This window comes from Myotis nattereri (assembly GCF_964212035.1).
Source record: "Myotis nattereri genome assembly, chromosome: 21".
In the NCBI taxonomy this organism is placed as follows: Eukaryota; Metazoa; Chordata; class Mammalia; order Chiroptera; family Vespertilionidae; genus Myotis; species Myotis nattereri.
In genome coordinates, this window is record NC_138097.1 from 235,355 (window position 1) to 250,743 (window position 15,389).

The 15,389-nt window shown below is 55.5% G+C and overlaps 1 protein-coding gene across 3 annotated transcripts in view; it reads left to right on the plus strand.

Annotated features, from left to right (window-relative positions):
• Window positions 1–13,470: 13,470 nt before the first annotated feature.
• The window catches only part of ETFA (electron transfer flavoprotein subunit alpha), a 44,009-nt gene continuing 42,090 nt past the window's right edge, over window positions 13,471–15,389 (plus strand). For all 3 annotated transcript variants that reach the window (XR_013997316.1, XR_013997317.1, XM_081114907.1), the window contains exon 1: window positions 13,471–13,615. Coding sequence is in view for 1 of the 3 variants with exons in the window: in XM_081114907.1 (XP_080971033.1) it covers window positions 13,577–13,615 (39 nt within the window). In the remaining 2 variants the exon portion in view is untranslated. The remainder of the gene's footprint in view (window positions 13,616–15,389) is intronic.

Genomic DNA, 15,389 nt, shown 5'->3' on the forward strand with positions numbered 1-15,389 from the left:
CGGCCCGCACGCAGCATGACGTCAGCACGCCGTCGCCGGGCCGGGCGGGGCGGGACCTGCGGCGTCACCAGCCTCCCCGGGACCCGGGTGCGGGGAGGAGGCGATGGGGACCCGCAGCCGGTGGGCGGGCGCGCCGGGTGGGTGGGAGGCAGGGGCGACGCGGGATTGGCTGCAGGGAGAGGGGCCACCCTGATTGGCCGGAGTGAACAATGGGGCGCAGCCCCCTCCCCGAAATGGGCCGGGAGCCCCCGGGCTGCGACCTGGCGTCTGGGCTGGACCGACCCCCGGTCCCCGCGCGCCCGTGTCCCGCGGCCCCCACGGCTCTGCCCGAGTTCGGAGGTGGATACCGACCCGGGAGTGGAGGGTATTGAAATGCTTTTAAAGGCTCCCGTTCGTAAATTAAAATTTAAAATTCATTCTTTGGGGATCAGAGCTGGGGAGGGAGGGTCTGTTTGGACCGGACCATCACCATCCAGCGGCCACCCCTCTCCTCCCTGCGCCTTTGTTCTCGGGGTCCCGGCTGGAGGGAGAGGCCGGGGACCCCGGTTCGGTTCGGGTAAACTGTTCTCAGACGCCCCGCCCTGCGCCCAGAAAACTTCTCGGAGTCGGAGCCCCGGGTGGGGAGCGCGGCGGCGCAGAATCCACGAGGAGCTCGGGAATCCGGGCTTGAGCCTGGACTCGCACATGTGGGCGGAGGGGGTGTATTTTAACTCCGATCCCCACCCTACCCCCCCCCACCCCCCATCCTTCGCCCCGCACTCCCCTCGGTACCCCGCTCAGCCTGGAAACCAGGCTGGGTCGGAGGAGTTTCCCGCCTCCAGAATTAACGATTTTTATAAACTCTTAACGTTTCATTTCACAGCCCAACTTGAAAGCAAATAATCAAGACACGATCGCGGCTGGGAAATGGGCCGACTGTGCGGCGGCTGGTCTGGGCGTTTATCTCTTTCAGAGAAATCGCCGTGGGTTTGGGTGGAAAGGGTGCGGAGACAGACCGGCCCGTGGCGTGGAGGCGGCCGCGGCTGGCCCGTGAGCGGGGTGCGCGGGGTGCAGAGGAGTCGGTGCGCGCGGGGCTGGGCGCGGTCTCCGCCGGATCCCGGACCCGCCCAGGTCTCCGCAGGCCCCCGGGCCCCGGCCCTCCTGCTGGAACCCGGGCTGCTTGGCCTCAGGCTCTGGGCTGCGCGCCCGGAATGGCTGCAGCCGAGGACGCGGGGGAAAGCGCGGCGGGAGCCGGCCAGGCCTCTGCGCACAGCACCTCTGCGCCCCGAGCGCCCACCCGCCTGCGCTGTGTCGGGGCCTCACGCCGGGGGGTGGGGGGTCGGTGTGGGAGGCCAGTGGTCGCTCCAGGCTTCTGACCACCGCCCTCGCCTCGGGACGCGTCTGTGTCCTCGCGGGTCCATTTCTCCGCAGCGCGTCCCCGCGGTGCCAACAGGCCGCTCCTGGCGCCTCTGGCCCCTGGCGCTCTCCCGACTGTGTCGCTGCAGGTCGGGGTGGGGAGAACGCGGCGTCTGAATGGATTTGTCTGTAAAACAAACAGAGGGGTTGAGCCAGGGGCGGGCGTCTGTGCGTTGGCTGCGCGGACGACGGTGACCGCAGGCATCTAATGTTGCTTTTCTGTCCCTCAGTCTCCCCATCTGTAAAATGGGTGGAAGATGAATAGCTACCCCTACGGCTGTGAGGATTAAATCAGCCTCCGGTGGAGGCTTAGGACAATCCCTGGCGCCCAGGAAGCGCGCGATCCGTGTTAACTCTGATGGATCTCATCGTGGCTGTGTCTCCGTGTTGGAAGCCTCTGTGTGGGGTGCGCGGGGCCCAGTCCGCGGTGCCGGGGGCGCGGTGCTGGCGCCCAGGAAGCTCCCGTGGGCTCCCACTGCGCAGGCACACACAGGCGCACCTTCCAGTCGTTCCCCACCCAGGAGACCTTCCCCTGCACCCAGATGTTTTGTCTCCTGTTTCTCCCAGAATCGCGTGTGTGGGAGGAACGGGGGCCTCACTGAGCATCAGCAGCCTAACGTCGGACACGCTGGACACACATGGTTGTCCTTACCCGCAACAATCCTAGGAAGGAGCTACTCTTATTAGAATTACCGCTATTTCGGTGGCTGAGCCTCAACCTATGAACCAGGAGGTCAGGGTTCGATTCCCGGTCAGGGCACATGCCCGGGTTACAGGCTCCATCCCTAGTAGGGGGCGTGCAGGAGGCAGCCGATCCAGGATTCTCTCTCCTCATTGATGTTTCTCTCTCTCTCCCTCTCCCTCTCCCTCTCCCTCTCCCTCTCCCTTCCTCTATGAAAACAATTTTTAAAAATTGTCCCTATTTCACAGATGGGGCAACTGAGGCTTGCAGTTAAGGAGATTGTCAGAGGTTGCACAGCTAGTGGGTTTGACCCAAGCTCTCTGCCTGCAGAGCTGCTTATGGAGCCCTCGCACCCCCTTGCTCCCGGGAGGCACAGGGATCCCTCCAGGGGCACAAGCCCTCCCCCCCACCCCCAAAGGAAGCAGCTGCATTGATCCTCACCCCCAGTGTCAGAGAGGCAAGGGGCCCAGTGACCTGTCCCAGCATGGAAGCGCCAGACAGCAATGTCACTGGAGGCCGGGTCTCCCGCCCAGACCAGGGCTCTTCCCGCTCTGGCTCCTGCCTCCAGCCTCCTCCCACCTCCCGCCCCAGGCCTCCACTTTCCTCCAGAGGCAGTGAGATGTCGTGTTGAACAGGCCATGAAGGGTCTGGGCTTCACACCGTCACCTGCCAGCGGCTTTGACGTGGGTGTGTGTTTGGGGAGGGGCGGGGAGGTACCATGTTTCAGAGACGCAGCTGAGGCCTGGGAAGAGGAAGAAAGTTGGCACATCAGGGTCAGCCTCCAGGCCTCCTGATAGCCAAGCCCCTGCTCTCTCCATGACACTCTTGCCTGCCTCCCCCCCCGCCCCACATCTTTGAGCAAATGGGTCCCAGTGCACTGCTGGGCCCCTCTCCCTCCTTCCGGGGCCACATGTGCACTGACCACTTGCTTCAGGCCGGGCTCTGGGCTAGGCCATTACGGACAGTGTAATTTATTTTTTCAAATATATGTTTATTGATTTCAGAGAGGAAGGGAGAGGGAGAGAGAGAGAAACATCAATGATGAGAAAGAAACATCAACCAGCTGCCTCCTACATGCCCCACACGGGATCGAGCCTGCAACCCGGGCATGTGCCCTGGCCAGGACTCGAACCGTGGCCTCCTGGTTCATAGGTCGATGCTCAACCCCTGAGCCACACCAGCCGGGCACAGATGGTCTCGTTTAAAGCACAGGCTGCCTGCCCATAAAGCTGGCCCTGCCCCTGAGCATCCCAGAAATGAGCCAATCACCTTCGCAAGTGAATCCAGCTCCTAAGGGGTGGGGTTGAGACTCACACCCACTAGTCCATGAGGCTGCGATGAAATGAACATGTGCTGCCCGAGTCTCTCCAGAGGGGAACGGCCTTACTCATTTGCTTCTCACTTTCTTTATAGTAGACACGTGCCAAACCATTCCATTAAGAAACCCACCGTCTGCAGCACTTCTGTACGTGGGAGATCAATAGGGTCGTTATACAAGGGTGACAAAATGAACCCCCCTTTTAAGATATGGGAGCCTTTTCCCGGCCGGCGTGGCTCAGTGGTTGAGTGTCAACCAGGAGGTCACAGTTCAATTCCTGGTCAGGGCACCTGCCCAGGTTGCGGGCTCGATTCCCAGTGAGGGGCGTGGAGGAGTTAGCCTATCAATGATTCTCCCTCATCACTGATGTTTCTGTCTCTCTCTCTCCGTCTCCCTTCCTCTCTGAAATCTATACTAATAAAAGGGTAATATGCTAATTGGGCCGGGAGACCTTCCAGATGTCCTTCTTGATAAAGCCATGGTGGCAGGGCCCGAGGCAGAGGTGGTTAGGGGCGATCAGGTCTGCAGGGGGGGCAGTTGGGGGTGAGCAGGCTAGAAGGGGGGAAAGTTGGGGGCGATCAGGCCCGCAGGCAGAGTGGTTAGGGACAATCAGGCGGGCAGGCAGGCAGGTGAGCAGTTAGGAGCCAGCGGTGCCGGATTGTGGGAGGGATCCCAGATTGGAGAGGGTGTAGGCTGGGCTGAGGGACACCCCATCCCCTGACACGAATTTTGTGCACCAGGCCACTAATTATATATATATATATATATATATATATATATATATATATATATATACACACACACACATACCTTTGTTTCTTTTTAAATCCCACGCTGGAGGGAGCTGCCAGGATCACCCACCAAGCCTGGATCTTGGCAGAGGAGGGGCCATGGGAAGGAGCTGTGCCTGGTAGCTTCTGGGAAACTTTCATTTTTCCTGTCTTTCCAGAAGGCGGAGGCCGGCCAGCTGGCCTGGTCTGGGAGTGGCGCTTGAGCAGTCTGGCAGCTCCCCCATCTGCACAAGTGTGTGGACTGTTGTGGGTTTAGGTTGTGCAGACTTTGGGGCCGGTTACAGCCCCGTTATCGATCATAGATGCTTTCCTTTCTCATCCTAGATCCTCAAATGGGAGGTGTCTCTTCGTAAAGTTATGGTCAGAATCTCCGAAAGGTTTAGAAGGACGTGCTTCATTCTTCCTAACACACATTCATACGAAGCTCAACGTGTGTGTTTTTTCTTCACAAAGTGGGGTCATAAATCACTCCAGTGCCTGGCTCTAGCGAAAGCCCATCAGGCAACAATTTCCCAAAAGAACCATCGTCTGGAGGCGATCGCTAACGGCAGATTCCGAAAATAGGTAATGAGGGAGACAACAGGACCTGGGTTGTCAGCGCTTGCCCGGCGGGATTATCCGATGTCTAATCGTGCACAGGTTGTGGTCAGCGTGACTCACGGCAGAGGGGCCTTAATCCGACTCGGGAGGGAATCCGGCCGGGTTTTCATCTGCTCAGAATGTGTAATTGGTTTGGAGGCAGCAGAAAAGCAGCTTGTACCGGATTTTGCCGCATCACCGTGATGAGGGCTATTTTGATCAGCTTGAGTTATGGGCAATGTAAATTATTTATAGCCACTTTGGACAGGCCTTACGCTCGTAAAGACCTTCAGAACAAAATAGTAACGCTCCTCGTGCTGTCGGAGCAGGGATCTCACTTCGTTGAGTCCTGGTGCCCACCATGCAAACAGAGAGGGAGAGAAGACATTAAAGGCGGGCAGGCTTGCCCTGGCCGGTGTGGCTCAGTGGATAGAGCGTCGGCCTGCGGACTGAAGGGTCCCAGGTTCAATTCCAGCCAAGGGCACATGCCTGGGTGGTGGGCTCGATCCCCAGTAGGGGGTGTGCAGGAGGCAGCCGATCCATGATTCTCTCTCATCATTGATGTTTCTATCTATCTCTTTCCCTTCCTCTCTAAAATCAATTAAAAAAATATTTTTTAAAAAAGCCCTAACTGGTTTGGCTCAGTGGGTAGAGTGTTGGCCCGCGGACTCAAGGGTCCCGGGTTCGATTCCGGTCAAGGGCATGTACATTGGTTGTGGGCACATCCCCAGTGAGGGGTGTGCAGGAGGCAGCTGATCGGTGTTTCTCTCTTATCGATGTTTCTAACTCCCTATCCCTCTTCCTTCCTCTCTGTAAAAAATCAATAAAATATATTTTAAAAAATAAATAAAGGCTGGCAGGCTTGACCAGCCGGCGTGGCTCAGTGGTTGAGCCTCGATCTATGAACCAGGAGGTCACGGCTGGATTCCCGGTCAGGGCACATGCCTCGGTTATGGGCTCGGTCCCTAGTGGAGCGCGTGCAGGAGGCAGCCAATCCATGATTCTCTCTCATCATGGATGTTTCTCTCTCTCCTCTCCCTTCCTCTCTGAAACCAATAAACACATATTTTTTTAAAGGCTGGTTGACGCATCCAGTACTGGCTGAACATGACACCCTTGGCTCAGACCCAGGCAAGCTCAGGCCCCACAGAAGGCAACGGGTGAGGCTCAGACAATCAAGCACAGAGAAGATTTCCCCATGAACTAGACAGGGTTCCATTTAATCAGACAGCCTATCCAAAATAACTCCATTTTTGTTAAAAACTTAAATGATAAATTTAAAAAAAATGGAAGAAAAGGCCATCTCTCTAAGTTTATTTTCTCTGAGAAGTGGGATTAGAGCAGTTTTCTATTTTCTTCTTTGCAAGTTTTCTTAATTTACCAATTGTTGTGACTATACTCTGACTTTACAGGGAAAACAAACTGATATTTTTTATTTCATTTAAAAAAAAACACATTTTATTGATTTTTACAGAGAGGAGAGGAGAGGGATAGTTAGAAACATCGATGAGAGAGAAACATCGATCAGCTGCCTCCTGCACGCCCGCTACTGGGGATGTGCCCGCAACCCAGGTACATGCCCTTGGCCGGAATCGAAGCCGGGACCCTTCAGTCCGCAGGCCGACGCTCTACCCACTGAGCCACACCGGTCAGGGCTGATATATTTGTTTTAATGAAAGGCAGAGTGAGCCCTGCATACCCAGAGGAGGCCTCCAGAGTGAGGTGTTTCATGTGAGAGTGATTCTCAGACTTTTGGAATTCAAGAACCAAGAGAAAAGCAACAGGGCCATCCCAGGGGACCACCACGACGCCATGATGCCACGGAGACATGGAAAAAACACACACCAAAAACATAAAGAAAACCAACTTCCGCCCTGGCTGGTTTGGCTCAGTGGATAGAGCGTTGGCCTGCAGACTAAAGGGTCCCGGGTTCGATTCCGGCCAAGGGCACAGGCCTGGGTTGCAGGCTCGGTCCTCAGTGGGGGGCGTGCAGGAGGCAGCCGATCCATGACTCTCTCTCATCGTTGATGTTTCTATCTCTCTCTCCCTTCCTCTCTGAAATCAATAAAAAAAGAAAAGAAAACAACAAAAAACCCAGTTTCAGAATAGCGAGTCCTTCCCATTAGGCTCAGTGACAAAGCTCATGACATCATCCTGATTTTTCTCATTTGGCTGCAGAATGCTGAGAACTTCCTCCTGGTCTGAAGATTGGGAACCGCTGGGGTGGAGTCTTGGAAATGAGAAGGAAGCACCAAGCAGCAGGCCCCTGGAAGCAGGAATGAGCCGGAAATGTGGGGACCGGGGGGGGGGGGGGGGGCCGGGTCTGGAGTGTCTGTGTGGCCCCAGCACCCTCACCGCTGTTTCACGGTGTGTGTGGTTACGTGTGGAGATGCCTGGGGACCAAGTGACAATATCATTCTTTTTAAAATAAAAATAAAAAATATTTTTATTGATTTCAGAGAGGAAGGGAGGGAGAGGGAGAGAGAGAGAAACATCCATGAGAGAGAATCATGGGCCGGCTGCCTCCTGCACGCCCCCCACTGGGGATGGAGCCCGCAACCCGGGCCTGTGCCCTGACCGGGAATGAACCGTGACCTCCTGGTTCCTAGGTCGATGATTAACCACTGAGCCACGCCGGCCGGGCGACAGTTTCGTTCTTAGGGACTCCCTCCTGGACATCCACCTGAAACCCACTGAGTAAGGCGACACCACCCCCACCCTTTCTGTTGCAGGAGCAGCCTATAGGGACACGTGTCCATTAAATCTGAGGCCAGAGGTGGTATCAGCCCCCTCTCAGCCAAGAGCTCCCGGATCACTCAGTCCTCAGTGCCTGCTGAGGCTGGTCAGGGCGTCGGAGGGAAGGCCAGCCATCAGCTGCCTTCGGAGCCTCCGGGGCACCGGGCTCCGTGCAAGTCCTGGTGTCCGTGTCTGTCCGTTTGCGAAGACGGGCGTGTTTTATGAAGCTCAGGATAAGACGTCAGGGTTTATGTGTCAGCCTCCAGCTTCACTGCCGCGTGACGAAGGCCAGTGGGACGCACAGGCCTCCTCCAAGAGCCGGAACATGGATAGTTTAACACAAGTGCAGTGTCGGGAGCGTGAGCTGTCGCTGAGCGGGGCACGCCAGGAGACGGTCCGAGTGCGTGCCAGAAGGCGTCAGGCTCAAGGGCACCTTAGGTGTTGCCCGTACGTGACATGAAGCATCGTCAGAATCGATGGGTGAGGCATCGGCAAACAGACAGAGGCCCCACCTCAGTGGCTTCACGAAGAGGAAAGGGCCCGGGACCTCAGAGCCGTGTGGGTGAGTGTGCCCGCCCCTGCAGCCAAGGCCTGAACGAGTGATTTTGGGGAAATAAACCACCACCTTTGCCTGGCCGCAGACACCGCCAATTGGCTTAGCACACTTTCCTCACAGCCAGTTGCTGTAGCTAGATCCTTCATGCCAGTTCTCAGCCTCTGAACCAAACATTGCAAAGAATGCTCCAACTTGTAATGGTCAGGTCAGGGGGGGTTTCCCTACCTTCCCAAGGGGGAATTCCTTGGATTGCGTCTGTATCTCTGATTAGCAGCGTCCTCTTCTTCTTCTTCTTTTTAAGTATTTTTTTTTATTGATTTCAGAGAGGAAGGGAGAGGGGGAGAGAGAGAGAGAAACATCCATGATGAGAGAGAATCCTGGATCGGCTGCCTCCTGCACACCCCCCACTGGGGATCGAGCCCGCCACCCGAGCCTGTGCCCTTGACCGGAATCGAACCCGGGACCCTTCAGTCCGCAGGCCGACGCTCTACCCACTGAGCCACACCAGCCAGGGCAGCAGCGTCTTCTTTTATGAAGATTTTTTGTTTGTTTGTTTCACTGGGGAGGGAACATATATTTTTTAAACAGTGAGATTTTTTTTTGTTGTAAAGTGTTATTTTTCAGCTTACAGCTTACAGTCAACATTATTGCGTAGTCGTTTCAGGTGCAATAGCATAGGAGTTAGACAACCATATACTTTACAAACGTCCTCACCCCCGATATTTCCAACACCCCCTGGCACCAAACAGTGATTACAGTATTACTGACTGTATCCCCTGTGCTGTACTCTGCACCCCAGGACTACAGTGTAACTGCCAATTCGCACTTCTTAATCTCTTCACCGCTTTCACCCCCAACCCTCCTCCTCCCCTCTGGCAACCATCAGTCTGTTCTCTGTATAAGTCTGTTTCCATTTTGTTTATTTTGTTCTTTAGATTCCACATGTATGTGAAATTATATGGTACTAGAGGCCCGGTGCACGAATTCATGCACAGGTGGGGTTCAGCCAGCCCCACTCCCGCTGGGGAAGGTGGGTGATGGGGGGGAGGGGCTGGCCGGGGGGGCGGGGCCATGGGTTGTTGGCTGACCGGCCCACCCCCTGGTCGAACTCCTGGCAGAACTCTGAGTTGAGGGGACAATTTACATATTAGCCTTTTATTATATAGGATTTCTCTTTCTCTGGCTGACTTATTTCATTGAGCATAATACCTTTTTGGTTCATCCATGTTGTCACAGACGGTACACTTCCATTCTTTTTTATGGCCTAGTAGGATTTCAATGTATATATGTCCCACCACTTTTTTAAAAAAATATATTTTATTGATTTTTCACAGAGAGGAAGGGAGAGGGATAGAGAGTTGGAAACATTGATGAGAGAGAAACATCGATCAGCTGCCTCCTGCACATCTCCTACTGGGGATATGCCCGCAACCAAGGCACATGCCCCTGACCGGAATCGAACCCGGGACCCTTCAGTCCGCAGACCGACGCTCTATCCGCTGAGCCAAACCAGGTAGGGCTAATTGAGCATCTTTTCATATGTCTGTTGGTCCTTTGCATGTCTATTCGGGTCCTTTTAAGTGGAGTGTTTGCTGTTGGTGGCTGAGCTGTATGAGTTCTCTTTAAATGTTGCATATTAACCCCTTACTGAACGGGTCATTGGCAAATATCTTCTTCCACTCAGCAGGTTGTCTCTTCATTCTGTTGATGGTTTCTTAGCTGTGCAAAAGGTTTTAGTTAGATGTAGTCCCATTTCTTTGCTTTTCTTTCTTTGTTTCCTTTGCCTGAGGGGGATATAGGTCAGTGGTTCTCAACCTTCTGGCCCTTTAAATACAGTTCCTCATGTTGGGACCCAACCATAACATTATTTGCGTGGCTACTTCATCACTGTCATGTGGCTCCTGTGATGAATCGTCATGTAAATATCTGAGATGCAGGATGGTCTTAGGCGACCCCGTGAAAGGGTCATTCGACCGCCAAAGGGGTCGCGACCCACAGGTTGAGAACCGCTGGGATAGGTCATAAAAATATTGCTATGAGAAATACCTAAGACCTTACTGCCCAGGGAGAACATTTTTTGAACACCTACTATGGGCTTCTAGAATGGAAGCCCCTGAAGGGCACGGCCTGTGTCTATTTTATCCCGAGGTGGCCCCCAGCCTCCAAGATGGCTTTGAATTTCCCTGCCTCTGTCATTTTCTCCCGTGGGTAGCGCCCGCCCACGTGGTACCAGCAGCCGGTTCGTGTGGCCAGTGGAACGCAGCAGTCAGGATGGTGCGTCACCACTGAGCTTAGGGTATAAAAGGCTGCAGCTCCTGTCTCTCTCTGTGGGTGTCTCTGATCACAGTCTTTGGGGGAAGCCGTATGGTTAGGTCCCTGTAGAGAGGAACTGAAGTCTCCTGCCGCCAGCCACGTGGGTGAGCTGGGACACGCGTCCTCCATCCCACCGGTGTCTCCAGAGATGGCAGCTGTGGCCAGCACTTTGCAGCTTGTGAGAGGCTCTGAGCCAGACCCACCCGGCTGAGCCCGCCATGACTCCTAGCTCCGAGGAGCTGTGTGAGATAATAGATGTTGTTCCGCGGTAACCGGTGTGGCTCAGTGGATAGAGCGTCGGCCTGCAGACTGAAGGGTCCCAGGTTCGATTCCGGTCAAGGGCATGTACCTGGGTTGCGGGCACATCCCCAGTGGGAGATGTGCAGGAGGCGGCTGATCGATGTTTCTCTCTCATCGATGTTTCTAACTCTCTATCCCTCTCCCTTCCTCTCTGTAAAAAATCAATAAAATATATTTAAAAAAAATAAATGTTGTTCCAAGCAGCTACATGTTGGGGGGTAATTTGTTACGCAGCGATAGGTAACCAATACAACATACAACCTCTCACGTTTGTCACCAAATCCCTATGAGGAAGGCATTCGCAGTACTCTGACCAACAGAGACACAGAGGATCCGTGAAATTAAAGAATTTCTCTAAAAGTGGGAGAAAAAACAAACGAACTTGAAACAGACCCAGGCCCCGACACCTGTTATCCCAGAATAGAAACATCGCATTTCTCCTGCTCACATAATCTTACCCTTAGAGTTTGTCATTCTGTTATCATTGGGGATTTCAACATCTGGTAATAATAACAGCGGAGATTATTAAAAATATACCAAGGGAAGCTGTTTGCATAACCCATAAATGTTCGAGGTTTTACGGTCATGATTTTCAAACAGAGAAATGACAACACTTGGGAAGGAAAAGGCAAGTTGAAAGGGGAATCGGAAAGTGGCCCTATTGAAACCCTCCGTCGGTATTTTTAGCACGAAGACAGAAACCCCGTTGTTGGCAGGCGTTGCCAGGAAGGTTGGTCCATTGTCATGTGCTCTGTTTAGAAAGGCAGAAGGTTGTTGCAAAATAATTTCTTCTTGAGAACACAGACGAGCCTTGAAACTACGAAGCAGGTTTTAAGAGTACAGGCCCGCCCGGCTGGCAGAGCTCAGAGGTGGAGCGTCGACCTAGGAACCAGGCGGTCAGGGTTCGATTCCTGGTCAGGGCACAGGCCCGGGTTGTGGGCTCGATCCCCAGTGTGGGGCGTGCAGGAGGCAGCCGATCCGTGATCCTCTCTCATTATTGATGTTTCTCTCTCTCCCTTCCTCTCTGAAATCAATTTTTTTTAAAAAAAATATTTTTATGAAGAATATAGGCCCATTTCCACCTGCCCATTTGAAGCCGAGGGGGAGACCACCCAGAAACAGCACTCAGGTCCAACCTCCACCAGCTCCCAAATTTTAAGCAACGAATTGGGTCTGCTGTGCAAATGCAGTTTCGAGACGAATCTCTGGGCCTCCGGCATCACCAGACGGCTGCCCCCCAAATGCTTACCCAGACACTCCAGGGCAGCTCTGGGAAGCGGGCCGTCTGAGTCCGATCGATAGAAAACAGAGCTGAAGGTTGCAAAGCTCGTTAAACCAAGGTGAGCAGCAGCAGGCCTCCTCCCTGGAGTCCTGCAGCAGGGTGGGTCGGCGTTGGTGTGTGAGACGTAGCACAAGCAAGACCTTTGTAAGGATTGACAGTTAAATGACTGGCTTTTTCAAACGATGTATTTATTTTGTTTTGTTTTTATTGATTTCAGAGAAAAAGGGAGAGGGAGAGAGAGATAGAAATATCAATGGTGCGGGAGAATCACGGATCGGCTGCCTCCTGCACGGCCCACACTGGGGATCGAGCCGGCAACCCGGGCCTGTGCCCTGACTGGGAATCGAGCCCTGACCTCCTGGTTCATAGGTCGACGCTCAACCACTGAGCCACGCCGGCCGGGCTGATGTATTTTATTTTCAAAGAAAATAAGTGGACGGGGGGGTGGAGGGGTCTGAGGTGTTGAGGGACATCCTGAGGAGATGCGGGGGAGGTGGGTGGTTTTGTGGGCGCAGAGGTCAGAGGTTTGGGCTGGTGGGCAGGAGTCGGGGGGTCTGCCCAGGGACAGGAGAATTGAGACACAAGAGGGCTAGGGTAGGGCCCCAAGTTACACCCCATTCAAGACCTCCCCCCGTCTGCTCTTCCAGCCACATCTGCAGCCCTGTCCCCATCCATTCTGCCTCCTCCTGCCCTGTCCTTGCACCTTCCCCCATGACCCTCCCCTGTCTGTGCCCACCAAGCTCCTCGCCACGGAACCCGGTTCAGCTATCACCCCTGCGGCGAACCCCTCCTCTCAGAGTAGGAATATGTCTGCTTGGATGTTTTCTCCGGAGTCAGGTGAGGGCCACCTCTTTTTTTTTTTTTTTTTTTTAATTGAATTTATTGGGCCCTAGCTGGTTTGACTCAGTGGATAGAGCGTTGATCTGCGGACTGAAGGGTCCCGGGTTCGATTCCGGCCAGGGGCACATGCCGGGGTTGTGGGCTCGATCACCCCAGTGGGGGGCGTGCAGGAGGCAGCCGGTTCATGATTCTCTCTCATCATTGATGTGTCTCTCTCTCTGACCCTCTCCCTTCCTCTCTGAAATCAATGAAAATATATTATTAAAAAAAAATAAATGAATTGAATTTACTGGGTCACGTTGGTTAGAAAATTATAGAGGCAGCAAGTGTCCAGTTGCGCGCAGCACATCATCCGTATATATTGCATTGTGTGTTCGCCCCCAGATGGCAACGTCTTCTGCAGCCTTTTCCGCATTTCCCGCGCCGGGAGGGTGGGGTCAGCACCTGACAGGTGTAGCTCCGCTGACCAATCGGAGCGAGGGGGCGGGGACACCCGAGGGCTGGGAGCCAGGGGCGTGGCGTCATCACCGCGGGGGCGTGGCCGAGCCGCCTCGCGTCGGCCCCACTCCTAAGCCCCGCCCCCTCTCTCCGCCGTCCCTATTGGCTGCGCGGCCGCCCAATGGCGCGGCAGGAACCGCCCCCGCTCGTGCTTCTCGCCCCGAGCGTCCGCTCTCGTCCGCGCGTCTCGCGAGCGTTGCCGTGACGGGCAGAGGCGCTGCGGGTCGCGGCACGAGTCCAGCCGCTGCGAGACCGAGGCTGCCTGAGGCGACCGCGAGCCGAGACCATGTTCCGGGCGGTGGCGACGAGGCGGCTCCAGGGGGCGGTGAGGCCCGGCGGGGAGGGCGGGGGTCAGGGGGCCGGGCCTTCAGGCCGCTGTCCCTGCGGCGGCGTCGGTGTCGGCGAAGGTCACGGGCGCCACGGACCTGACGGGCCTCGCGCGGCCCACGGCCTGGGGCTGCCCTTGGCGGCTTCCGGCGGCCGCGCGGGCCCGGGGTCAGGGCCGGGGTGACCCCGAGCCTCGGCCCGTCTCCGCTCGGCGCCCGGGTTCTCACTGCCGCCCCCCCACCCCCCGGTTCCCCGCAGGTGGCGGGCGCGGGGCGGGAGGGCTTGTGGCCGCCGGGGTGTCCGGAAAGGGTCTGACCCCCAGCGCGGGGGGCCGGGCGGAGGGCCCGGGAGGGGGGGGCGGACGGGGGTGGTCGCTGCGCCGCGTGGAGGTGCGGGGAGTGGGCCCCGCGCGACGCCGCGCCTGCTGCGTGTGGGGGCCGGGGGGGGGCGCCCCGCTTTTGGCGCGTTTATCATCAGCGCGTCGCCCCGTTTCCCTCGTCTGTCGAGAGCAGGACTGAGCGGGGTGTTCCTCCCGCGGCGGCGGGACCGGCAGTGAGTCCGCCGTGGCCCCCGGGGTCGCAGGAGGGTCCCGGGCGCCGCGGGGTTCCCACGGAGACGGAGACGGGGCTGCCCCTCTTCCTGCCCCCCCCTCCCCCCCGCGCAGGGAGCCCTCCCTCAGCTCCCGGTCCCATCCGCCCACGAAGGTCAGGCCCTTCCTGTCTGTTTTGTGGTTTTGGTTTCCCTCCAAAGGATCCAAGACAAACAAGGTGAAAGCGTGGGTTTGGGACGAGGCCAGGTATCAGAGCCAGACCCGCAAGATACACACAGACAGACACAGACAGACACAGAGACACCCAGACACACACAGACACACACAGAGACACACAGACACACATGCAGACAGACACACACAGACACACAACAGACATAGACACACAGACACACATACAGAGACACAGACACACAGACACAGACACACACAGACACACATACAGACAGACACACACAGACACACACAGACACATGCAGACAGACACACACAGACAGACACACACAGACACAGACACACAGACACACACAGACACACACAGACACACACACACAACAGACATAGACACACACACACAGACACACACACACAGCAGACACACAGACACACACACAGCAGTCACACACAGACAGACACACACAGACAGACAGACACAGACACCAACACACACAGAGACATGCAGACACAACAGACACACAGACAGACACACACACAGACACACACACACAGACACAGACAGACACACACAGACAGACACAGACACCAACACACACAGAGACACGCAGACACAAGAGACATAGACACACACAGACACACACACAGACAGACACAGACACAACACACAGATACACACACAGACACAGAGACACAGACACACACACACACACAGAGACACGCAGACACAGACACGCAGACACAACAGACATAGACATACACACACAGAGACACACACACAGACACACACACAGACACACAACACAACAGACACACAGACACACACAGACAGACACGACACACAGACTCACACACAGACACACACACATAGACACACACAGACAGACACGACACACAGACTCACACACAGACACACACACATAGACACACACAGACAGACACAGACACACATGCAGACAGACACACACAGAGACACATACACAACACACACAGACAGACACAGACACACATGCAGACAGACACACAGACACACAACACACACAGACAC